This window comes from Camponotus floridanus, unplaced genomic scaffold (assembly GCF_003227725.1).
Source record: "Camponotus floridanus strain SB8 unplaced genomic scaffold, Cflo_v7.5 scaffold76, whole genome shotgun sequence".
Taxonomy (NCBI): domain Eukaryota; kingdom Metazoa; phylum Arthropoda; class Insecta; order Hymenoptera; family Formicidae; genus Camponotus; species Camponotus floridanus.
In genome coordinates, this window is record NW_020229845.1 from 809,986 (window position 1) to 837,880 (window position 27,895).

Below are 27,895 nucleotides of genomic sequence, written 5' to 3' on the forward strand. Positions count from 1 at the left end.
TTTGTCCAAAAATTCTGCTATAAACAGGGAGTTCAGCTATGATTTTATGACAAATAAAAATGTTATAATTTAATATTCTTTCAATTTAATAATTTTTTATGATAAAATAATATAACGAACATTTGTTTGATATAAGAGTTCATACCCTTTATATATATTTTATTTGTATATACCAAATATGCATTGTTTAACTTCTCAGCTCTTTGAATAAATAATGAATACTTTAAATAAATAAATGAAACACGAGTGCTATCAGCGTGCTGTCAGCGTGACAGATAACGAAGAGATTGAAACAATTGAATAATTATAGTATGATTACAAGCAAGAGCACTATTTTATCTGTAACTAATACATTTCGGACGTCCGGCTTTTGAAGCAATATACATATTTTAACTCCCGTCCAGAGATACATCGGTAAAATTTTTAATAAATGTCATTCAATAAATGTAACAATGAGAAATGTACAGAGACATATTGAAAAATCTATTAAAACTGTGAAAAAGAATTTTAATCTAGAAAGAAAAAAATACAAATATATATAATTCATTCATTTATTCAAATAATAAATAATTATTTTAAATAAATAATTGAATTTAATTAAATATTTCAATATTAAACACACATCATTTATTTTAATGCAACATCACATATGCTCGTTATTATATTTTATGATATTTACTAATGTCTTATGATGTAATCGCGCTGAGAAATTATTAATTTGATATACGCTCGTAGCTTAAATTTGATCACTATTTCAAACTCGATCGGAATTATGCTGTCACACTTAAGTGGTATACTAGGGTAGAGCGGATGAATATAATGAGTATCATAAAATGCATTTATGCACTCGTCACGTTAAATAATGGAAATAAATGATATCGAAAGATTTTTTATTCTCCTTGTTTTACTTAAAAATTATCTTTCGTTGTTGATGTATTTTTCATATCGTTAATTTACATATTATATTTTGTGATAACCTTTTAATTGTATAATGAGATTTATTTTCAATAAAAAATTTTATTATTATTATCTCAAATCTATATGCAGAGGATCCACATTACATTCAACGATTGTTACATGGAGGGATGAGGAAATATATTAAAAATGATTTTCGATTATCGTCACAAATTATTTTAAAATTAACTACTAACTGTCGTATGCGAACTAGTACATGACGTAATAATAACTGTAGTAATAAAGCTTTGAGTAGAAAATTGGTGCGATTTGGGTCCTGTTCTATTTTCCATAAATAATTCGCAATGCAATTAACTTATATGCGCCAACACATTGGGCCAGTATAAAGAAATTATATATTGAAAATGAGAAATATGTAATAGAAAATATTATATGTGGAAAATAAAAGTATCAGTAATAATAATAAGTTTTTATTGATTTATTTTATAAATGAAGAAAAAGATATATCTACTATTTTTGATTGCAATATTGTTTTAAAGGGAGCTTACAAGTTTTTCTTAAGAGTTTATTAAAAAAACGGTGAAAATTATTTAAAAGATATGCAAGTATAAATAAAATGCAACGTTAAACAGATTATTTTGATATTTGGCAACAAAGTTAATCTAGTTTTTGGCTGAATTAAAACATATTGGCGGCATCATTTTGTTGAAAGAATTTCAATTGTCATAACATCTACCGATATCACTTTTATTTATTTGACGACAATAATATTATCTACAAAATCCCATAATCTGTATTGAATATTATGTGTGTTAGATATTTAAATAATATATTGTCGTGGTGGAAATTCTTGTCAACGATCATGTTATATAATCCAACGATACATGACTATTATGGCATTAGACCTGGGTAACCGATAATTCCGTTTTAGGTTCAAACTTGACTTTGCAATAATAGGATTAGAATTTGCGACGCGTTCGGGTGACCGTCTATTCTAAGTGTGCTATCCATCCACGCTACCATGCAAACCGATAACGACATCACATTTAATCGATTGCTCGAATTATATGATAATTAATATGGCAGTTATATGAAAATGAATATAACATGTAGTTATGAAATTAATCACAATCTATGTCAATTATTAATTATTGTATTTTAACATTGTATATCCATTATGTTTTAGCAATTTTTACTTAATATATAGAATACGTTTCACTTATTAATATTCTTTGAATGATATCTTCGATTTTCTTCCAATTTAAAATTAAACAAAATTTTTTTAATAATAATACTTTACTCGGCGAATAAATATATAATAATTATCTAAAGGTGTATCTTATCTAATCAGCGAAAAAATGTAATTACTTAAAGATATCTCTTATCTAGTCAATCACTATATCATTTTCCACCCAATGTTCGTTAAGTGAAAAATTCAGCGGCAAAGTGATATAAATCATATAAGTTAAATTGTCATATTTATACTGTATTTACGCGTGAAATAATAATAAATATAATGTCTTAAAATGTAAGAAAAAACTGGGGCTTACGTCATTTGTAACCCTTTAAATCCATCTAAACGAAATATCAACTTTCATTCAGCCGAACGGCATTCCGGTTCTCTTCTTGATTTTATCGGCGAGTTTCATTCCTCCGTTATCCGACATGTGTCCCGGATTCTCCCTCTTCGCGTTACTTCCGGAATCAAGCGCGATCCCGGAATTTGACGCGACAAGCGCAATACGATATCGTCCTCGGGAAAGCGGTTGCTCTTTATGGTCACGTAATAACTGCGTGGGACTGTCACCGAGCGGGGATGATGGGAGACGAGGCGGTTTCGCAAACCGTGAGGGAGGGAAGGGGAGAGACCGGGGATAAAGAGACTGGGACGGCCGGTGAGGATGGACGAAGAAAAAGAGGCCGACGATGATGATGGGTATAAGGGCGGCTGTCCGAGCTTGTTTTCGTCGCAGAAGCAGCTGCGAATCCCTCCGGGGACCGCGCAGCCAACTGTCTACGGACTTGCCGTTGAGGAAGCTCCGGTAGAAACTTTACGTCGAACGATTGCTGCCGGTGCGTTTTACAATATCATTTCTCAGAGTTGATGAAAAAAACGCGGATAAGTTAGAGAGCAGATCGAGTCTATAATTTTTTTTAACACGAAGACCCACCAGCAGATACACGATTGTATTTAAAACATCTTACAAGTCGTGGACTCGATGCATTCTATCAAATGTTAAAATTGTGACATTTAAAAAATGAACATTATTATTGTGGATGATGAACTTGAGTATTATGTTAAGATTAGCTGCTGCTTTTGCGACACATCGACTCGAGATGCGCGCAGCCCTAACGTCCGATATAGAGAATTGTCAGCCCAGAATGTGAGAAGGGAGAAGGGCCGTGAGGCCCTGCGAGGATGCTCGCACACGCGCCCCACACTTTCGCTCTGATTAAGCTTAATTCATTCCGCCAACGAGAAGCGGCAGAAGACGTTGACGCTAAACTGCTCCAAGAGCGTCGGCTCGCGCTGTCTGCCGTCCAATCCTGCCAACTTAACCTCATTAATAAATTAATTAGATATTATTGTGTTGGCAGTCAGGGCGGCAGCTGCGGGTACGCTCTCCTCGTTCCTCGCGTTCTCGCTCTTTCTATCCTTCTGTCTCTTTTCCCCTTCATCATCTCGCTCTCTATCCCCCGCAGACTCTCGCGTCCAGGCAGGAAAGAGAGGGTGAGAGAGTCAGAGGGTCATCCGTGACGTCACTTCTTACGATGACAAAATGTGTATTATAACCGCTCGCTTGCTACCCGCACATTTTTTCTCGACCCGGTATTTTTAAGCGACCGATCAACGATTATGATGACTCTCCTCTGGTTCTGATAGGCATTAATAAGCTCCGTAAACAGAGATTTTTATCTTCGATTTCGGCGAATCTGACAAATCATCCCGAACTCCCTCAGATTCTAATTTTAGAACCGAATTTTAATGCTCGAAGCGTTCTATTACAGTGATGATAATAATTGGAAAGATGCGATAAGTAATACGATATTTTAATTAAGGATGTTTATCTGCAAAATTGTCGAGAACGAGAGACAATTGAAAAAATATAAAACCTAAAATGCATTTCTGGGAGAGATAAACGTATATACCCCTAATAGATATTTAATTTCGCAAGGATAATTTTTAAAAATGTACGTAAAATCTTATCACGAATTTTATTCGATCAAATATAATCGCACGGAAATAAAACTTTAAGATCTCCCGACGCGCGAACATCATCTTGCACGCAGTTTCAGCGCGCTATCCAAGGAGCCACGTAGTCGCGGCGCTCATTACGGGATAGCCATGGCTCTGGCACTGGTAATGACAAAAAGCACACGCAGCATTATCATTGCGGAGTGTATGGCATTAAGCTGTAGGGGGCCAGGATTAGGATGTCGGCCATTACCGCGCGTCACTGACCGTTTATTCTACGCCGTACACGGTGCGGTGACTTCCTCTAGACGCGCGTATATATGCCTACCATAACCGGAGGATGAGGAGGACGCTCGCGAGGCCAGCCGACCGGGTCGTGCATTCTCCGTATGCGTGATTCACCTTTCGATATCAATGTCAATTTAACTTAATTGATTGTCTCTATTTCCGCTGCGATACGAGAAAAAATAATTGTCACCCTCTCTCTCTCTCTCTCTCTCTTTCTTGGAATTATAATTCTTCTTAACACGAAAATTTAATCAATTTTTTTTCATATGAAGATATACCGCACGATAAAAAGATCCTCATTTTTTATATATTTGTTTTCGATGCTTCTTTTCATTTTTTGTATTATATCTTTGTCAATCAGTTATTCGAGAAAAATCATTATAAAAATGAAATCAATTGTAAATATATGTATTTTTTATATTTCTGTGTGTTATAGCTCTTGTAGATTTTTAATTAAATTTGAGGTTTTTAATATATGACAATATAAACTAATAAATTTATCGAATCTCGTTAGTAAAAAGAGCAATTGTTACTTTTTATATCTAAAGTTAAATAAATTTTTACTCATTATCTGGCAATCCTTTTTAAATTTTAAGGCACATTTTTGCTAATAATATTATCACATTTTCTTTGTCCTTATCCTCTTTATAATAACTGATCATCATGTACAATTAATACTCAATACATGACGCATAATACACGCTACAATTAAATTCATTGAGAACACTTCTGCCCAAGATATTCGATCGCGCAATTGAATCGCGATTAATCGCAATCTCGGGCGATGAATCAAGCGATTGTCATCAACACGACGTGTAAAGCGCGAGCGGAAAGGACGAAGAAAGATCTAATTTATACAGCCGTGAGTCGCACATTGACGGTCGTCGTCGTCGCGTTTCGAATCCGACGACTTAATGGGAGGAATGTTCGCGCGCGGAGAGGACGAGGGTCTTTCGCGTGCGCGCGCGCGCAGAAACGTCGGGATCGAAATTGACCTTTAATCGCTGTGGCGCCACGCGAGCATGAATAATTGCGCCGCGTCAGGAGCGAATTCGACGACGGATAATGCCGCAATAGGCCGAATCGGCGCGTATCATTTATTCATTCGGCTGGGCAGCGGCGGCCCGGTCCGGCCGAGCCGCGAATTTGCAAATCGCATTAAGCCGTGTGCGCGCACACGCGCGGGGACGGAAAAAAAAATTCGTAAAACAGGGGACTCGTTCGCGAGGATCAAAGTGGCCGCAATTTTCACTTACCGTCCAATCCGGCATTCCGCCGCCTGACCCGCGTTGAATCCCTGCCGCTTCAATCCGCCATTTCTCTGGACCCGGTGTATTCACTGAAAATTTCAAATGACAATAGATTATAAATATATTTCATAAGTTTTTGATAATTATAGAGAGTAATGTGTATAATAAATATATGAATAAATTTAAGACGTATGAAACGAGGGATGTTTTAGAACCAAACTCTTCGTGATTGATTGTAGAATTCGTAAATGAAGATGGTTTGATAGAGATGTATCATTTTGATTAATCACACAGATACGATATACAAAGATTGACAAGGAAATAAAATGTTCAATCCGTCATTTCTCTCGACCCGGTATATTCACTGAGAATTTCAAATGACAATAGATTAGTATATGTGATTATATTACAGATACATTTCATAAGTTTCTGATAATTAGAGAGTAATGTATGTAATTAATATATAAACAAATTTAAGAAGTATGAAACGAGGGATGTTTTAGAACCAAACTCTTCGCGATTGATTGTAGAATTCATAAATAAAGATGGTTTGATAGAGATGTATCATTTTGATTAATCACACAGATACGATATACAAAGATTGACAAGGAAATAAAATGTTCAATCCGTCATTTCTCTCGACCCAGTATATTCACTGAGAATTTCAAATGAATAAAGGTCATCTGACAGAGATGTATCATTTTGATTAATCACAGATACGATATACAAAGATTGACAAGGAAATAAAATCGCGAAGAAATCCCGGCTGCTTTTGGAAATTTTCGCGCTGATAAGTCTGATAACCACGTCGCCGCGGATAAACGTATGTAAACGAATACCGTGAATAACTCTCATGATGAAAGCGAATTTTCTACGAAGAAACGGGGAAGAGAAGAGTAGAAAGAGAAGTAACGTAAGCATCGTTCGGGGGGAGCGATTACACGAAAGAAATGCACACACGCCGCTTTTCGCGCGCGCGGACACGCCCCCTTTTCCTCCTTTCCTGAGGTGCACGGGGGCAGAAAACTACCGAGGGAAAGAAGAAGCGGAACACACGGTGGCGCGGAACGAGAACGGGGGATAAAGACAGAGGAAGGGAGGGAAAAGAGGAAACTGCAAGGAGAAGTAAGGGGAGGAGGAAGGTGCAGCGACCCTAGGAGGTGAGAAGAGAGCAAGAAGATCGCGGGGGGTTACCCAGTATATACATATATATATATATATATATATATATATATATATATATATATATATCAAAGTAAGGAGCCTCCTCTCTCTTCGTACCTTCTTGCTCTTCCCTTCTCTGCCCCCCCCCCCTCCCCCCTGGGCTGCTCATGCAACCCCCGGCTGTGGTGCTCCTGTTTTACGCTTTTCGACTTTTTCAAGATTTATCCTTACCGTTTCCTCGCTAAATCGCTTTCCGGGCGAAATTTACGGTTGGGCAATAATACAGGAGGAGCGAGCCCGGGCGAGTTGTACACACATGCACACACATACACGCAGTCCGTGGTATAAGGGCCGAGGGAGGAGGTCGGCAGGAAAGAGCGAAGAGCTCGGGTTCTCTGTACGGCCGTCCAGCCGAGTAACGGGGAGCCTACATACATTCCCGGCACGTTCCCGGCTTCTTCTCTACCTGACTGACTGCTTCCACCCCTCTCCGCTTGCCTCGCGCGCGCATTTTCTTTACGAGCTTCCTCTTTACCATCTATCCCCTTACGCGCTTCTACCACTCGCTCCTCGACCGGATCCATTCTGCGCCCCCTGGGGGTGGCTATGATCGCTTCGTGTATCGTCGCCGCAATCTCCGTGATTTTCTACAAGATTTATTAACACACCATTCAGCACTCGTATCATATTAATATTATCAGATATCAATTAATATATAATTAATATATCATCGATATAGGTATCATTAATCTTCTTCAAGGTGTTGTAAAATTCCCTTAAAATTTTAGACACTCTTACATGAAACAATATTTGATATTCAATGTGATATAATAGTTTGATAACACATTGGGAGCTGACAATGGTCCAGAAAGATATCGAGGAAGATAAGAATTGTGCACTTTTAGAAGAATGCGGAATAATGCGTTTAACGATCATCTCTTCCGAGCGAACTCTCGCGAATTCGGGAAAGTTCGCGAGGAAAATGAGATTACCCGGAACAAGGTTTGCGCGCGCTATACGGTAAAGTTATAAAGCGCGTCGCGGATTTGGCAACTCGACCGCGTTGCATGGCACGGTTACGGTGCGCATTGTTAATGACTTTATCATTTTACCCATTCGCGGGATTGATAACGTCCGATAATGCGTCCGGGACAGACGCCAGATCTGTAGAGCGGTCTACAATAGGATACGGGTACATACGCGGAGAAACAAGTGGATGATTGAGCGTTATTCCGCACAGTTGAGCGAACAAGTATATAATTCCGTACGCTTCTCCCTGCCTCCCTTCTATCGCGGATTCGTAAAAATGAAACTCGCGGAAATAGCGAGGAACCGTTCGATCCTGTTGAATAATGTATGCACGACAATGGTATATCTAATATATGATTCACGAAAGCTATTAGCGAATGTATCGGCAAATATATTTACTTGTTTACGGTTATCCGGCTTCTTTCTTTTCAACAATCTCACGGCGAAATTCTATTGAAAAGCAAACTTAAAATTTTACATCATGCTAAAAGACAAAAAGAATATATCTCTCTCTTGCGAAAATATGTATAAAAAATATGATGAAAATTTTAATTTTTTTAACATATAGATTCTTTATAGGGAGGGAGAGAAAAAGGGAGCAGAAATAATCTCAAGTTGTGAAAAATTTAAAAGCATATTTCAAATAAACAGAGAAATTCTAACGATCTAAATAATGAAGAGATATATGTTTTATACGATGCATCATCAAGAGTTGCATGGAATTAATAATTTTTTATCTGAAACAAGACGTGTCCTGTCTCTCTTTCTTTCTTTCTCTTTTATATACAAATATACGCAATCAGATAACGGTCATTCCGCAATCATCCGTTTACGTTAGCGAGCACGTAAGTAAACACGCGCCGGACATCTCTCGCCAATGCCTTTCTTCGGACCTTTCCCGCGCGGAAAAGCCGGGCGATAAATAATATAAATGGACCTTTCAAACGTGACAACGCGTCGAGTATCATTGAGGAAGAGAGCCAGTAGTCACTCGGCGACACGTGACCATCCGCGATCATCTCGCACGCCAGGGATTCCCTTGCGTACGGCCGGCCGGAAATATCACCCGTAAGTGAGGGTGCAATCACATCGGAACGAAATGGAAGCGGAGAAACAAAAAATTAGTAAATCAGATATTTGATTTAAAAATATATAGATAAATTTTAAATTTGCATACGATGATATGTAAAGCGAGATAAAAAAGTAAAAAAAAAGTAATTAAAAATTCACGAAACAAAGAAACTTTAAATATCTGCTAAGATTATTATCTATATAAATTCGAGAGAACAGAAACATATTTAAAATTTCTTACACGTTTAATTTTGTGGATTTCATTTAAATCGACAGATCCACAAAAGCGTGACGGAATATATCTCGTGGATATTCTTATTTTTTTTTACTCTAGGATTCCTTGTACTGGTAAAGGAGAGAGAGAAGGGGAGGCCACAAGCTCTCTCGCTGGGTAAATCGTGTCGTCTAAGGGGCGCGACATATTGGACGAAATTGGCGCATATCAAACAGGGAAGCAATTGGAATAGCGGTGGGATCCGGGGATCCCCGCATCCCGGTTCGCGCGCGCTCTCGGTTCCGCTGGAAATGGTGCCCTCGGGGCTCGGAGCCGAGCTCGGGAACGAAACCCTCGACTGCGCATCCCCTTATTCCCTCTCGCAGCCCGCGGCCTCAGCCTCTCCTCCTCCCTCCTCTTCTCTCCGCACCCATATCAACGAGTGATATTACACCGCCTAGGAGTCTATCCGCTCGTCTCTCTCTTTCTCTGTCTTTCTCTCTTTCACTCACTCATTCTCTCTATATTTCTCTCTCTTTCTTTCGCAGACGCACGCGAGTCCGACCGTGCTCTTTCTCGCGCATCTCGGGGAACAAACCTAACTTTGGCTTGATATAACTTTACCGCGGCGAATACAATAATACCGCGTGCTTGCGTGCAACGACCTACAATAGGATTCTCGGCATCTTGGTATTTTTGATATATATTTGAGGCAGGTCGAGAGAAAAATGTTAGCTTGCATATCGAATTCTAATATGCAATTTATAGTATATATTACACAATAAGTAATCAATCTTCAATCCAATTGGATATCTTCTGTTCCGACAAATGTCTTAATGTTTTAAGTTTTTTTCTTTTTTTTTAACTCGTCAGTTTATTCTATTATTAAATGTATATATTTTTATGAAACTTGATAACCGAGGATTTTTAAAATCATTGGTTGCGAAATTGTTTTCAAATTTGTAAAGTTTAAGACGGTATATGCAATATGGTAGCATAAGAGATTTTAATATTTCTTGAAAAATATCGATAATATATATATTACTGATATATGTATTATTATTGCTTTAGGGTTAAAATTGAAAATGCTAGATTTTTTAAATACAATAGATAAAAATATGTTTTACAACTTTCCTTTTTGTATCATTTCATCAATTTTATAATATAAACATGAATTTTGATAACAAATTATACAAGTTATATATTGTATATTCGTAAATTACATATTTCATGTATTTAAATTTATTTTCTGGGAGAAATTAAAATTTTATAATTGCACAAATCTCCAGCAGACATAGCGTAGGATAATAGAATCAAACTCTGCAGTCGTAATCTGAAAAATTGCGGAAGATTAAAAGCTGTGAATCTTGCTGTCATATCATCGACATATAATCGGGACGGTTGTGTGGAAGCTTTATTTTTTCGCGCAGAGGCTGAGGAGGATTCTCGCTCCAGGCAAGAAGTCAAGCTCGTCGTACGTTCCTCTCTCTTTCTCTCTCTGTCTGTGCGTCGCCGGTCTCTGTAACCGGAGAATCAATACGATCTTCCGCCTCCTCTACGGTACGGTGCACCAATTCAGCTCGTTGAATCTGTGCATCGAGCCTGTGCACGCGGTTGTAGCGCGCGAGTGCACGCGCGGGCGTGCATCGTGCACATGCGCGCGTAGAGGCGCGGTGCACGCACGTGCGTCGCACGTCGCGATTTCACGCACACGCGTGGAGAACATGTACGAGAGGCAACCGACCGCCGATCCGGTTGCGATCGATGAACGGAGAGAGACACGCGGCCACCAAACAAACTCATCCGTGTAATTGGCAAATTGACAGATTAATTCAATCACACCGTCGATGCTTCTTCTTCGTCGGTTCTCTTCTCTCCCTCTCTCTCTCTCTCTATCTCCCTCGTTCACGTTAATATATTCCGCTGACGAGAAGACGGCCTTGATTTCTGCCCGAGTACAGAATCGGGCATCATATTTTTGCCAGATTATCAATTGCATTTTCATCTTGTGTAACGCATAGCATGATAAAATCTTCGTTCTTCCTGAGAGCCAAAATTTTGTCTCTATTTTTTTATTTCAATTGATAGTATATTTTGATACTTTTAACAATCAGATTATTATTATCTTTTAAAATTATTTAAAAAATTTAGTTTTTTTTATAACTTCTCTTTTAAACCTCTAAGTGGAAATTTGTTCATGATCTGTTTAAAATACAAAAAAAGAGCTTAATTTCCATAAACGCATTAAAAGTTTCTAAATCTCACTTTTTTTCGAAATTATTTAGCTTATAGTTTTGTCGAACTTTTTTTAAAAATTTCCAATAATAAATAGAAAATTGTTTCTTTGTTGTTTATTGAGTGAGAAAATAGAAACTCTATTCCTATGTAAATTAAATCTATCGAAATTCTCTCTTTCATAAACGTAAAAAAATTGAGATACAAAATCTCGACTCGGGAAGACAGATAGAAATATTATCTTATATTTGTATAAATATCATTTTTATCATAATATTTTTTTTATGAGTTTAGAACAATTTTTATAACAGAACGGAATATTTTAACAGAATCTAATCTACAGAGTATATCGAGAAAACTATTAGACTATCATTTTTATCACTTTATTTTATTTATCCAAACGTAATCTCATCATGTTTCACTGCCAGCGCGTTTCTTTTCACAATCGGGCGACAGTCCATAGTGTGATAATCGAAGCGTACCACCCGCAGAACGCGGTGCGCGGTAGACGGAATAAATCAAATGTCGAATGGATAAGCGGGAAATAAACCGAAAACCACGCTGGTCGTTCTGTAAATCGAGAGTGAGCGACACAGAGGTAACGAGAGTGCGTGAGCAAAGGATGTAAACACGGGGTGGCTTCTCTCCCTTTTTTCACAAAAAGGGCGACAGAAAGAGAGATGAAAGAATGAAAGTAGGAGAGAGGAGAGAATGTTCTCTCGAGTGTGCACATCGGAAAGGGCGTGTGCAATGCGGTGGAATCGAGTGGAGCGAAAAGTCAAATGGAGTCGACCTGCGTCACGTTGTATGTCTGTATGTGTATGTCGAAAGATACGAGAGTGAGTGAAGAAGAGTGTTATCGGGGATGGAGGTGGGGGGATCAAGTGGTTCTCTGTGCGTGCAAGCACGATTTTGAATTAGCTATCCTTTTCAACATTTCTTTTTTTTCTCTCTCTGTGTCTCTTTCGTTGCTTGCAACTTTGGTGGTTGTTTCTCACATTGAGCTACATCCCGAGTCAAAGGAAATAAATGCTATTCTTATTTCTTTCTTTGGAATAATAAATATAGAAAAATTATAAAGATAATCTCATAATAAATCAATTATAATAAAATAATTGCAATATTTATAGTGATAATTATGAATAATTTTTAATTGATGATTATGAAATATTATATTTTCTGTGATTATTTCCGTATGTATGAAATATTGTATTCTCTGTGATTATTTCCGTATGTTATTACATATCTTACATATCTTGTATTGATATCTTGACTACGATGAGTAATCTGTGCACTTTCTTTTGTATGGGGAAAGGATGTCCGAACGTGATTTTGTAGTGGGAAGGTTCCGCTTCCGGAATACATTCATGATCTTTAAATGTCACTAAACACCCCTATATAAAGACTCTTTATGAATGATTGTTATTTCATTAAAATATAATAATATTTTGAAATGTCTCTTTTCTCTTCTTTTTAATGATACATAGCTTTGTTTATTTATTTTTTAAATATATTTTTACATTTTTCATGTTAAAACTCTTACATTTCTCTAAAAATACATTCTACGAAAATGCCTTATTTCGTATAAATGACAAAAATTAATTAAAATTAACTTGTATTTCTTACGAGATTTATAAAAGTATATTGCTGTACAATTTTTAAAAAAGGTGAAACTTAGAAAATCGACGGTTGCCTTAAATAAAGAGATTCGGTTACGCGATCTCGAGACCACAGGCTAAGTTAAGGCTGTAATTTATTACAGTACAGCGCAGTCTTAATCAACTTTCAATTAAAACTTGTCTTTAGACAGCGGTCGAGGAGAAAGGAAAGCGGTATAAAGCAAAGTCGATATAAATCAATAATCAGTTTAAATTCAATCGTGGCAAGTTCCATTTTCTTACTCGATGAGAATCTTCCTGACTTTATGCTTACATCATATAATGAAGTCGTCGTACTTCATAGTCGTAATTTAAAAGAGGATCAGTTTGCAAACTTTTTTGCTTTTAATTTTGTATTTCTATAATTAAACTGATCGTTATTATCTGCCTTGTGTATTTTATTTCTATCGTCATTTATATTTTTCATTAAATAATAAGATTTAAGAAAATCCGATGTCCAAGGAAATATTTCAACAATATTTTAACGTAACATAACGATATATTATTTTCTCAAATTAATATTATAACAATTATGTAAATTATATAAATATTTGTATAAATAATTTTAATTACATACAAATATATATGCAATTGTAATTTCATTCTCTTTACAGCAAGGTATTTGTGATACATTTAGCCTTCTTGTTTCCAATATCTATAGAGATTATAATAATTATTTTTAGAAGAGTGTTTTACGGATCTGTGCGTAATGTACGAGCTAATGATAGCTGTTTAACGGCCGTATTTATTATTTAATGCTGTTGTTGTTGTTGACATCACATAACCGCTCGCAGTTCCAAATGGCATAGGGATCCGCGTCGCGCACGGTTCGCTCGTTACATGCTATTAATTTATAATTAGTTATTCAATTCGGTCGAATTAATTTATATATGCATTTAATACAGGGGTTATAACGATACCCGGATTCTATATTTGCGGCTTTCACGCTTCGGCCTTGCCGAAAACGATTTTACATCGCCGATATGTACGCGTAACGTAATTTTATCGCGTATAATTTAGATAGAAAATTTATTAAGAGCCAGCCTCTCTGTGCTTCTCTGCTCTCTCCTTCTACACCAGTCCAGTACTACTTCTAACTTGGTTTTAAAGTTACGTAACAAACTCTCATTTCAGCCATTTAAAAACTTCATCTTTTTACGAATAGATAAATGATAAAGCAATAATTTTATCAACGTGACTCTCAGTATTATATTGCCAGCATTATTTGAACGGATTAAATCAAGGCGCACAATTTGATAGTACAATAATATCACGTCGCTTGATAATCCGCTTAACCCTTCCCGGCCCAGCGATTTCAATTGTAATCACATACACTATATCTTATGCAAGCGTAGATCCGTTTAATTTAAAAGCAGACGCAAACATTTTCTTCGAATTTTTCTTTGAATTTTCTTCAGTGATTATAATATTTGAAGCTTCAGGAGGGAAAATATCATATCTGATTGATTTCTGTCTCACAAAAAAAAAATGATTATTTAAATTTTCCACATACCCTCTTGAGGAAGAGATAAATCATCGGCAAAAAAATGCGCGATAATAAATTTTATTGTAATAGATCCTTTGCACCCGTAGAGCGCGAAACGCCTCGAAAAGCATCGCGCGGTGTTTTTCGACGTTAAGTATGCACGTCTCTTGGCGAGGAGGAGCATGTCTGCCGCGATGTTCGCAAAATGATATACCGTAGGAGCTATCTTTGTGGAGGAAGAGAGGGAGAGGAAGGAGAGGAGCAAGCTCGGAGCGCACTTACGAAAGTTTACGTACAGTGGCGCAAATAGTTTTACATTATTACGTGCGTGGAGTGAGGAGACCGTCGGAAGGGGGAGAAAGAGGAGAGGGAGGGAAAGGCAGATGTAAGATCGATCAGGCCGCCTCGTAATTATCCGCTTTGTATCGCGGCATAATTCCCGGTTAGTTTGGACGCCGGCGTCGCGCGCGCGCGCGCGCGCGCGCTCGATACCGTCGAGCGCGCCGCGCTAGTAAAGGGGTTACGGCACGGGGGAGCAATACCATATGCAAAGTTAACCTCCATTAAATGCGTTAACTCGGCGACGAGCATGCTCCGATGCGCTTAACCAAAGTACATTACACCGATGCTCGATGCGAGAGCGATCCCGCCGTGTGTTGAGAGCCGGGCCGCTCTCTATACAGGATGTCCCGAATGTCTCGGTATCGCGGATTCTCCAAAGGATGATTCGGAGCCGATGCCGTTTTATGAGCAATTTTTCGCCGTTTTCGAACGGGCGAAATTTGCAGACTATTCTTCTACGGAGCGATATATACAAGTCAGGTAGATCTACGTTATGTTAGAATTCGCAATTTTTATCCGTTATTTATTATTAATTAATTAATTTAACATGGTTTTTAATTATGTACAAGTGATTGTGATTGAAAGAGACACTTTTACCGATATGCGCATTGATCGACTATCAATTGGGAACACCGTGTATATCGCGCGTTTTTAATTGCCCTCGCCGAGAGGCGGCTTGCGACGTATTTACCCACAGTTCGTTTTGTCCTCGATTTCTTTTCGACGAGACGACAATGCGGCCCGTTAACCCCGCGACCGTCCATATAATATTATCGAAGCCAATGTACAATCATATTGTGGACGACAATATTACATTCTAGACCACGCTCTTCTCTCTTGACCCGTGACAATCGGCGCATTGTTGCTCCGTTGTATGGGCGTTAACGTTTCTCTCGTCAAAGGCGATTCGCTGATGGTAGCGATGCGAACGAAAATGATAGATGGATAGAGAAAGAGAAATACGCGAGAGGAATTACACGCAACTTTAAGACAGCGCGTCTTTCCTATTGTTAGTTTAAAAATACTGTACAAATTTTACATAAAAAAATCGAACCGCGAACCATAATAATATGAATTATAATATTATAATTAAACTTTATAAACTATACTTTTTATATGTAAAGAATATATGTATATTAATATACTCTTATATTCTTTTATGCATGAACATTATAATATATAAATTATAAAAAAAAAATTAATGTACACTTTATAATTGTTTTATTAAATCTTATTGAATGTGTATTAATGCTACCGCAAACAGAAAACTGACTCAATCATGATGACATCAGATTCGTCATCTTTCACAACATCTTCGTCCCGCATACACTCGTTTATTCGAAGAGCTGTTCGTCTCTCTCTCTCTCCCTATGGCTCTCAGTTTACGTTAGAAGATGCTTATTAAATTGTGTCATCCACGAATAAGGGCTAACGCGCTGCATCCAATTTGTGCCGCTTAATTAATTCCCTCCAATTTATTCCCCGAGACCGGCCAATAAAGAAACCGGGACCCGCGCCCGCTCGACGGTCAACGAGTGCCGTCGATGCCACCGCAATATATTGTCCCTAATGAAATCTTCGTTTAATCGCGAGTTTTTCCGACGTACACGACTTCAATTGCGGCAGCTCCACGAATTTCTCGCGCTCGTCGCTCTTGACAGCCGCCATCGCTGCACGCGATGCGCAATGATGCATACTATGTTGCATCGATACGATCATCCATTGTTTCTCTTCTCGAGCAAGAAGCGAAGAAGACAACTGCGTGTTATAACATGATTAACGTTTCATTCTTCAAGACTGAAATTAATTTTTGCGGATATATTATTTTTATTTTTGCTTTATTATTTTTTGCGAAATATATAATTAAAAGTCGAAATACTATAATTTTATATAATACTATAATTTTTTTTATAATTCTTACTTACTATTTATTTGTCATAAAAATAATGATTAAAAATCTTGATCTTTTATTGCTGCCAAATTTCTTCTTTGTTATTATCAATCAAACTAATAATATTATATAACTCTTCTTTAACTATTGCAGACGTGTGAACGAGCATTATCGCAAAGTAATATACTTTTCGAGAAAAATGTAAAATATATATTTGTTTTACTTGATATTAATATTGAATACAAATATTTATAAAATAATCCCATTAAATTCAAGCATACCTGAAAATCACGGGTGGAGAATCTGCGACATCAAGAGCATTTCGGATTGAAACAGAAGCGCGATAAGCGGAAAAAATGAAGAGAGGAGGAAAGGAGGGGAAGCTAATTACAAAATTATCGCTTTTAATTGCAATTTCTGATATTTGCGCAATGGCGCGGCGGTGCAAAGCGCGCGATTGTCGTCGCGTGCCGAATTATTGGATGTTGACGTCACCGTCGTTGCCGCCGCCACCGAGCCCCCTCCGTTATGCGGCATCGCTTTGCTCATAATTGCCGACAGCAATTATGCAATTAGCGCCGCGCTCTAATGAGCGCGCAGTGTCATATACGCGCGGAATCTAAACACCCGGCTATCCGATACGCATTGTTCGCGCGCAGCACTGCTGAACCCCTTGTCTTCATTCGTCTTTAAGTGCGAGATATACGCCCCTATCTGGTTTAGCTTTCATTAACCGCATTATGCGTGTATATATCTTCAACGACGTATCAACTCATAAAATTATTCCTCAGATTATTGCCCGTGCAGTTAATGTTCTCTACTATATGTATAAGTTTAAACTGCCTAATTATATATTGTTTAGTAAATCTGTTGCGCTATCTCAAACAATATCTAGTGGGCACATTTTAAAAATAGACTATTGAAATTAATTATTTATAATTAATCACATTAATTTTAAAATAATATAATAATGATAATAAATATATATATATATATATATATATATATATACACATATTTGTTTGAAATTTATTAATATAATAATTTTAAGAATCATAAAAAAGGAGATACTTGTTTGAAAAAATGATTAAAATTTTTTAATTTTAAATTGATTATTTTACATATTATTTTAAATGGTTATATAATGAGAAAAATAATTAAAAAAAAATAAATATTTCAGAGAAGTATCAGTAAAAAATAAATAAATATTTCAGAGAAGTAAAAATAAATAAATATTTCAGAAAAGTATCAATATTTATATAATTTTAATTTATTAAACATAACTAACATGTTTTTAGTAAAACGAACAAACGTTAAAATATAAATCGTAAGAAAGAAAAAATCTAAAAGTCGATAAGCATTCATTGATAAAAATAATATTCAAATATTTTTTAGTTTATACAACAAGAGAAATAATTATTTCAATTGATTATTTGAAATCTCTAAATCTCAAGAAATATATATTTAAAAATATTTATATTCCTGATTGTAAAATTAAATGTACTAAATGTATTTCAATAAAATTTTAGCTAACATTTAAATCAAATATATTATTTAGCATTAACTTTTTATAATTCGGTAATTCGGTATAAAAAATATTTTTATGTGAATATATATTTCTGATTCAAGTAGATATTATATTCATTTGGACCGGTTTCTACAATTTTCCATCTATCCTTTTCATTTACAGAATTTATAATTGATATAGAGTTATTCTATATAAAAACATTCGCATACATGTAAATTTTTCGATTCATTTAACACATGTATACATCATGTGTAATTTAAATATTTAAATAAAACTTGGAGTAAATCCCACGGTAAACTTTTTTTACAATAAATTGAGGTAAGAAGACTCGATAAAAAATATTGTTCTCCATTCGTAATTGCTCGCTCTTCAAATATTATTGAATATATCGGCTTCGATAAACACCCAGGCACAGCGTATAACGAGCGTGTAACAAATCCGATGGCGTGTGCCAATGTGTAAACACACTCCGCGCAACACTCGAAGCCGCAATCCCTTCGCCCTTGCACGCAGTGGGGCGCCACCACATCGGGATGATCGCACAATAAAACACTGGCATAATATTTCGCCCGGCTGGTTGAACACCGCAAATATACTCTAGGACCACATGCCGGCCCTATTTTGTAGAGGGTGAGAAGGATAGCAAGAAAAGAGGGGGCGAGAGAAGGAAGCAAGGGGCGAGAGAGACGCGTATGTTGGCGCGCGAGAGTGGAATCTGCGAGCAACCCCCGCGGTGGCTCTCTCCCCCCTGCCCACCCCTTCTCGTGTGCCGCAGGGACACCCGCGGGCCTCACGTCCCCCTTCGCGGATTAGCTTCGCTACATTTCGTCCCTTCTGTCGTTGCGTATGTCCCGTCATTATGCGCCTAACTCTCTGCAAACGCAAAACCAATAGCCACCATTCACAGCAGATGAATTTATGGGAATCGGATGATGAGTGAATTGCGATTGTTGCTTGGAATTTCCTGAATCGCGATAAATCAACTATCTGTTTTGGTAATTAATCGTCGGATTTTGGATAGCTATTTTGCTAAGATGCACGAGAAATGTATATGTTTTATGAAAAAGTTTCTTAAAAATTAATCTCTCTTTCTCCCTGTCTCTCTTAAAGTAAATTGTATGTGTTGTGTAAACATTTTTGTTCTTATTAAAATCAAAATTAGTAGTTGGAAATATTATAAAAAAGTATTATAAAAAATTTTTTTATATTTTTTTAATACACCTCTCTACATACACGATACTTTTAGATATTCTTTAAAATATCTAAAATTTAACAAAGTAAGACGAGTGAATAATGGAATATATTTTTATAAAATTATTATATGTTAAATGATTTAATCAACTTTAAGGTGGAGACGTTAAACCGGTTTTTTTTTCGTTTTATTGACAAGGGAGTTAGTAACATAATAACATATTAAGAGTATATTCCATAAAAGTACATTTAATCATGTAAGAGAGGGGAGGAGAACGAGACTACATAGCCGACGAGTCGTTTTCGCCGTAGGTCAGACGGCTGAAACGAGAATTGCTCGAATTTTGTTAAGTTTGGCAGCAATTACTTTTGATACCCGACACGCGGGCGGCGTAATTGCGTTGGGCCAAGCAGAACGCGCGACGGAGAGGGGTAATAATTCGCTAATATCAATTTCAAATTTCAATTAGTATCATCTCGACGTCCGCCTCTGCCGCTTCTGCCGCTTGCTCTCTCCTTCCCTCGGTCCCTCTCTATTCGCGGACCCCACAGGAACACGCCATGATCTAAAATTCAATTTGTCCCTTCGTACCGGAGAGCCGCAAAGAGAGAGAAGGAGAGACACGGTGCAACGGCGGCTGACGGGGGAGGGGGAGAAGCGAGAGACGAAGGGGAGACGTCGCGATGGAGCGAGCGAGATAAACAGCCGCATAGAGTGATAAGGACGACGGCGCGAGGGGGGCAGAGGGACCGGGTATAGTTAGTGTGTACACCGGTTCTCTAAAGCCACTCGCGTGCACGCCGTTATATAACGAGAGAGAAACGATGGGCGACGGCGGCCGGGGCCCCGTAGGCACGCGCATGCGCGACATGCCGTCTCATTATAAATTGATAACTTCGCCGTTTATTAAGTTCCACGACCGATGCCTGCTTAGGCAAAGAGCCCTCTACGCGCCGCTCTTCTCTCTCGATCTCTCTCTCTGTCTCTTTCTTTCTCCCTCCCACCCTCTCTCGCTTCGTATGCAGCTCTTCTCTCGCCGATACATACATTATTTATTTACGCGAGTTTACAATCCCTCTAATGGGGATTGGCGTAATCGGCCACCCATCCGCTTTCCTCTCCTCGCCACCCCTCTCCCTCTCGTATAACCGCCCACCCCGCTGCAGCACGCCGCTGTCGCGCTCCCTCTTAATCATATTTCACCCCGCTTTCGAAAATCCGCGCGTCGCACGGCAAAATCGGAAGTGGCTCCGATTCTCTGCTTTCCGCGAGGGTCATCGCGATATACCCCCTAGCACAACATTAGGATTAGAAAAAGCTCTAGACTTAAGGCGATTAGATGTGTATCTATTATTTAACTTTGTAAGAAAAATTCGATAATTCCTCCGCAATCATGATTCGGATCCAGAGAGATTTTGTCTTAAATAGTTTAGAAAATTTAAACTTCTGATATTTTTAAATAAATCTGCGATATCTAAATTTTGATAAATTATTTATGATAAAGATATACATTCGCCCTATATATTTATTGCTGGAATTTATTTATTTGTAAACGGGATAATTAGCATTAATATCTCGACCCGCACGTGCTTTTATTCTACAATTATTATTTTATAACGCAAGAAAACTATCGCTCGCTCGAACCACCGATCGTGGAAATCTTTTTTTTTCTCCGCGAAAGAGATTATGAAATCAATTGACATTGACGCGTGTGGTTGCAGATTGGCGCGGTCCACGCCCACCAGCCGAACAATAACCACCACCAGCACCATCAGCAGCAACAGCAGCAACAGCAGCCGTCGAGTCAACCGCAGGTGCCGGGTGCTGGCGCGGGGGGGGCCGGTGGGCCGGGGGGCGGCGCGGCGGTGGCCAGGGCCGGAAGCATGTTCTGCTACCACTGCCCCCCGGGCCTCCCGGCGCCGCGATTACCGCCGTCCCTGGAGTATCCTTTCGCCCCGACTCACCCCTGTAAGTAAAAATTCGATTCTTCCTCCTATGGGCGTGCAACGATATTTTTTATTCCTCCAGTTCTCCAGTTCCCCTCGTTGATTTTCGACGTGAAGTCGACGGTGCAGACTTTTCACTGGTAAAAAAAGACATTGCGAAACTATCTTTATTCGTCGAGAAGGGGGTAGTTTTTACTAATAACTTGTTTCGCATCGAAAAGTGATGTGAAACTTTCGCGGAGACTTTAATAGAGGCAGATAGAACGTGAAAAAACTGCATACGGAGGGAATACATTCGCAAATCGAATTGCAAATCTTGATTCTCTCCATTCGCGAGTTCAACTTTTTCAATCTCAAACTGATACGTTCCTCAGACAGATATTGTTTTTCATGAGAGGAGTCCCACGTTTTCGAGATAATTTTCACGAGAGAGATGACAATAGGCAAAACGAAAGAAAGAATAGATACCCGAAGAAAAATATAGATAGAGGTGAAGAAAGAGCGGGACACCGGGTATACAACCGGGAGTGTGACCAAGGGGCAAGGGACGAAGGGAGGGCAGACTGATTGTACCGGCACTTGCGCTCTAGCGGAACACATCGATGAAGTTACATTACCGACTAGACCGAGTTACGCAAAGTGGACGCTACAAACTGGACGGCCGCTAAACTTAATTTGCACTTGAAGCCAACTTTCAGTTAAACCGCGTCCCGCCGGCAGTCGAACCGAGTCACACTATCCAAGAACTTCGAACGCCAGTTTGTCTATTCACAGATCGTTTTCCAAGTCGCGTCCCATTCCCGGTGACAAATTTCCGGACCGACGCAATCTGTCAAATCGACGGTAATCAATGACAATAATCAGCTCTCATGACGATAATCTGCTCTCTCATCATCTTTGATTAGCAACGATGGTTTATCCTTATCGAGTTATACAACATAATGCGATCGCGAGATTATATATTTTTCGAATTGCATTAATTTTATTGGAGGGAAAATATTAATCCAATTTCGAAAATCATTCGTCGCTTTTAATTACAATAAACGTAACATTTTATTACGATTGTGAAGATGCATCGAATGATTAGTAACAGATAAAATAGATAAATAAAAAAATATGTAACGATATTAAAGATTTTTTTTTATTAACAAGAGAAGGATCTTTACTTTAGTCTTCTATTTTTTATTCTACAGTTATAACTTTTATATTCATAAAAAGATGCCAGAATTGTTTCAACTGAAAAACGAAGTGACATACATTACGATATGAACTTCGATAAGATTTAGATCAGGTCGGAGCATGAAATTATGCATTCTGTTACTATCTTCTTTTATCATAAAATATATATCAAATATATGGGAGAATAAAAGGAAAATAAACCGTCGCTTATATTTTACGGAATATAAATTCACGGGAATTCAGGAACGTGGGAAGAAGCGCTATTCTTTATATTCTCTTTAAAACACAACGCCCATTGAGGCTCATAAATGTGGGAGAGACGGCGATCTCTCTTCTCCGGTAGATGATCGAACAGGGCGTCGAGGTGGACGCGGGGGGCAGAGGGGGGACGGGGGAACGGGTGTCCTCAGGGACGTCCGGGCACCCTTCCAGCTACCGATTGCCCCCTTCTCGCCCCTCTTCTGCTCCCCTCGCTCCGCTCCCTCTGGTCCACACTGGCTCGTAGCCTTCTCCCTGGTCTCCTCTACCCCCCGTTGGGATAAACAGATTAGGTAACTACGTGATAAGTCGGTAAGTGGGTTCACTCGGCCCACGGTCCAGACCCACCGACATTCGCTCTAACATCTAACTACCTCGTTAGTGTCATTAGTAACGGTCGGGGTGTCATTAGATTTCGTTCTCTACGTGTAGTTTTTCCACGGGTCTCCACCACGAGAGTCCCCCTCCCTCACGGGGGACTGGTCGCCGAGAACGAGACCTGCAGTTCGCAAATGCAACGGATACGGACGATCATGGAGGACGCGTGACGCGCGTTTGGAATAATTTTGAATTGTTCAGCCCCCTCCCGATAGACTGCCCGTGTGAAAACACGAAATCAGTGTAGAACATGAAGTTTGAGTTGAATTTTACATTTTAATTGATTTAAAATAAAATATATATGTTAATAATTGTGTGTTTATACGTTATACCAAGAGAAACTTACGACAAGCTTAATGCAATAATTTCTAAATTAAAGGCTTACGAAGTTTTATCTGAGCAAAGTATAAATATACAGGGTGTTTTTTAATAAGCGCGAAAAATTTTAGGAAATGATTCTTTGTCGAAAAGAGGGTTTTTCATATAAACATTAAACAATTCTAATAAAAAAATCGAATAAGAGTCGCTAGTTTCATTCCCTTATAATAATAGGAAAGGTTGAAAAAAGATATTAATAAGTAATCTTTTTACCAGTAGAGAATATCCTAATTTCATTTCTTTAACTTGTTCCAAATTTGAGAAAAAAATAAAAACCTAATTTTTACCGCCATTTTTAGAGGAGTGTAATTCCACAGGGAGGAATGTAGGAGTTTATGTGAAAAACCCCCCTTAATTTTCGACAAAGAATCATCTTCTAAAATTTTTCGCACTTATTAAGAAACACGCTGTATATCGATTTTGTTGACAATGCGATTTTACATTCCGTCAGGAAGTGACACGCGAATTAACGATACTCGGCGCTTCCTGTGCGCGAAAAATTAATCGCCTCGCTTTGTGTTTTCCGCTGACGGGTAGACAAAGCGTCAACGACGACGAAGCGTGTCGTGAAAGGAAGTCGCGCGTGCGTCCTGAGCACAAAAGTCACCGGATCTCTCTCCTTCTCCCTCTCTATCTATCTATCTCTCTTTCTTCCGTGTACCCGAGGCACTACTAATAAATTGGATCAGACCGACTCCCGATGAGTTGTACGAGTTGTCTGGATCCGGGCTTTACTTCGGCCCGACTCTAATCTAAGATCTTGAGTGGATTTCAGTTTGGGGCACCGGCAAATTTATTTAGCCGCCGCGGTCGTCGCCCGATTCGCTTCTCCATCTTCGTTTCCTCCGCAGCAACAACGACGGTCGTTACTTATCAATTTGCCGAGAACATGAAAAAAATCCTTTGCAGAAAAATACTACACATATATTGTCATTAAATATATTTTATGTATCGTAGTTCGACATAAATTTCGAAGAGTTTCTGTTCGCGTTATTTATAAATTTAAAAGTATTCAAAAATTCGAAACGCGAATATCAAACATTGTTGCCGATAAAGTTACATTATTTTATACATTTGTCATTATTTTAGACCATTCAAGGCGGATATAAATTTTGCTTACATTTATTACAACTTTCTGATTGCACATGGTATTAGCACATTTGCATACTAAATGAAAATAATTCATAAGACAAGAGAAATTCTCAAGATTGGCATAATAATTATGCACAACGGAACACGGAAATCAAGTTTCAAGCGCATCCGCAGGTCCGCAATGTCGTTAAGCGCTCTGATAAAATATCATCGGTCTGAAAATCCTCGTATCGTTTATTTTCGCGTACGGCTTAGAACGAAAATCCTTGCGCGGATCCTCGTTGATATTAATTTTGCAAACGATACGGGAGATCGTGGCGACCATAGCGTATAATTGCACGTCCGCGACAGTTATGAAAGTTCAGTGGCATCGAGGCGAAGTATCTCGTCCCTGTGGATGCAACTATATGGGTAAATCGGCTGCATTGTGATGGCGCAACACCATCACGTCGTTATCCCCCGTCTCGCTTCCTCCCCTTGTTGCCGTTATCATTCTCTGTCGAGAGGGAGAAAGGGTGAAAGAGAAAGAGAGACGCGGGGGAGGGGGAGGGTAAAAGAGAGAGGAGGAGGAGGAAGAGACATTGCGCGAGCGAGCGAGAGACAGTCGGGCGGCGGAGAGAGAGTGGCATGAATTTTTATGAGCTTAGGAAATTAATTTGTGTTTTTCGCTAAGCCCCGGCTTAGCGCCGTGGTAATTAATTGCGCTGATTGCTCTGCATCATTGATGAGCGGTTCCGGCCGCTTCGTAACGTCTGCTCCCACTTCGTGGTCTCGTTGTACGCGGGCATATCCGACCGATGCCTTTATATCGACGCTTCACTTTTCGTCGCTTCGTGTAGATGTATACGTACGTGCGATCGCGGTTAATCGTGCTTTTCCGAATACTTTTAATTAACATGTCTCGTTTGGCAGCGTCATCACAAAGTGCACATAATTTTAACAAAATATTTTTGAATTTGCATGTTGTTGTTTTGAAGAACAAAAAGATGTAGACGATATATCCGATACAAAGAAAATCCAGTGCAAGAATTGCACTCGCAAATTTCTAAATTGCGTTAAATTAGATTAAATAGATGTAAGTATGTATGTGCATGCAAATGACTCTTCTTACAATGATATCTAAAAACTTGTACTTATATTAATGACTAATATAACCGTGAGAAAACCTTATGTTGTTATATTTTATTTTGTGCGATAATGCTCGCCGTATAAATTTGAAAACTCCGCGAGATTGTCAGTAACTCACAAGTTTCTTCAAGTTATCGAGTTTCTCCAACCCTAGTCAAGCACAGTCAAATATGCGAAGTACCGAACTAAGTAAGTTCCATTGGAACTTTGCAAATTCGAATCTGTCAAGAATTAAAAGGCGAAACTTTGTCGAATTAATTCGTCTAAAATAGGTCGGGAAGAAGAGAAAAATGAATTTTTTAAATATTGAGAGCAACATCTATATACAATTTATTATGATCATATTTAACAATAAAGGAACTGATTCTAATATTTCTGGTAATTTAATTAAATTCTGGAAAAAATAATTTAATTAAATTATTTTTGATGATATTTATTACTACTACTTATCAATTTTTTCTGTTTTCTATTATTTGGCCCGCAAAATTTTTCTCTTATCAATTTTGTTCTAGCAACATTAAATAATTTTTCTTATTAGCGTAAATTAAAATCTGCGCAATTTATAAAGCATGTCTTACTAAGGCGGTTACTTTTTATTTCTCCCGTTTTCGTTGCAGATACTAGTTACTCCGCTTATCATCCGGCACTACACGGAGTTGGCGAGGATTCCTTCGTGAGGAGGAAGCAACGGCGGAATAGGACTACTTTCACCCTTCAGCAACTGGAGGAACTCGAATCCGCCTTCGCGCAGACTCACTACCCGGATGTCTTTACGAGGGAAGATTTGGCTATGAAGATTAATCTCACGGAGGCTAGGGTGCAGGTGAATATACATATATATCAACATGCACAAATCTCTCTTATATTTTTTCAATTCTAATTTAACGCTCTAATCAAATTTATAAGTTTCTCAATTTACAACTTGAATCTATTATTTCTTTCGGATTATAAACATATTTTTCAAACATGTCCAGAGAATATCTGCGTATTGTCAAATTATTATTTTTTATTATATATATATGTATTATAATTTGATTATAATACAATTATTATAAAATTTTCTTATAACTTTATTATAAGAAAATTATATTATATATAATTATGTATATATAACAAAATATCTTTGTTCGCTCTTTCATTTTGTCACTGCAAGTATATTTATATATATCTTTATATATATCTTATATATAACATGTAACAATGTGTTTGTAATCCGATTAAATTATAAAAAGATCCATTGCCATAAGGGAGATGAATATATTCACGGTAAAAGAGTAACTGTATATTATATTTAAGGATACATTAAAACAGGTTACTCGAAAGTATGCTAATCACGTTGTATAATCACGTTTATTCGATAACGTGAAAGCACGTATATTAAAACTTCACAGAATATTCGCGTCCGAGAGCATTGGCAGTAGTAGCTAGCTTAATCTTTTAATGCGTCTCAGCGCATTGAGATTGGATTTCGCGTTTTAATGCGATGAGAAAATTACGCGCGGCAACCCGGTAATTTTTTGTCCGCCTCTGTAGCGTTAAAGTAGAGAAATTCCGAGAACATTTTTCATTCTATATCGTGTTTTTGTGTAATATTTCACACAACACATAATAGAACGTATTATCTGCGCCTACGTATATATCCATTAATATTCACAAATTATTTCGCAAAAATACATGAAAGCATGTTTTGAGCAAGTCTTTTTCCATTTTTATTTATCTCTATTTCTTTTCTATCTAAAATATCTATTACATATATATATATTTTTATATATATAAAATAGATGTTATCTATTATGAATATCTTCATCTATATACGACATATATGCGAAATACATTTTATATTTTGCATATAATTTTATGCATAAATAAAGATAGCACACGAGAATTAGAATAAAAATGATAGGTTTAACAATTATTGAATAAAATGAATCTGTAAAAAATTGACAATAATGATCGATTGTTTGGTTGTACGACGGTAGTTGCTGCCACAAAAGCAAGAATATACGTACAGAAGGGCAGGCAGGGCGGGAGGGAAAGGGGCCCGGACCCCCAAGGGGCGAGCTGACACCCTCGACCT

General features: G+C 37.9%; 1 protein-coding gene across 1 annotated transcript in view; it reads left to right on the plus strand.

Moving 5' to 3' along the window:
- Positions 1–27,895, plus strand: part of LOC105249280 (cone-rod homeobox protein) — a 39,664-nt gene that overhangs the window by 1,591 nt on the left and 10,178 nt on the right. The window contains exons 2-3 of the mRNA XM_011254607.3: positions 21,181–21,427; positions 26,436–26,641. Of these exons, the coding sequence (XP_011252909.2) occupies positions 21,343–21,427; positions 26,436–26,641 (291 nt within the window). The 5' untranslated portion in view covers positions 21,181–21,342. The remainder of the gene's footprint in view (positions 1–21,180; positions 21,428–26,435; positions 26,642–27,895) is intronic.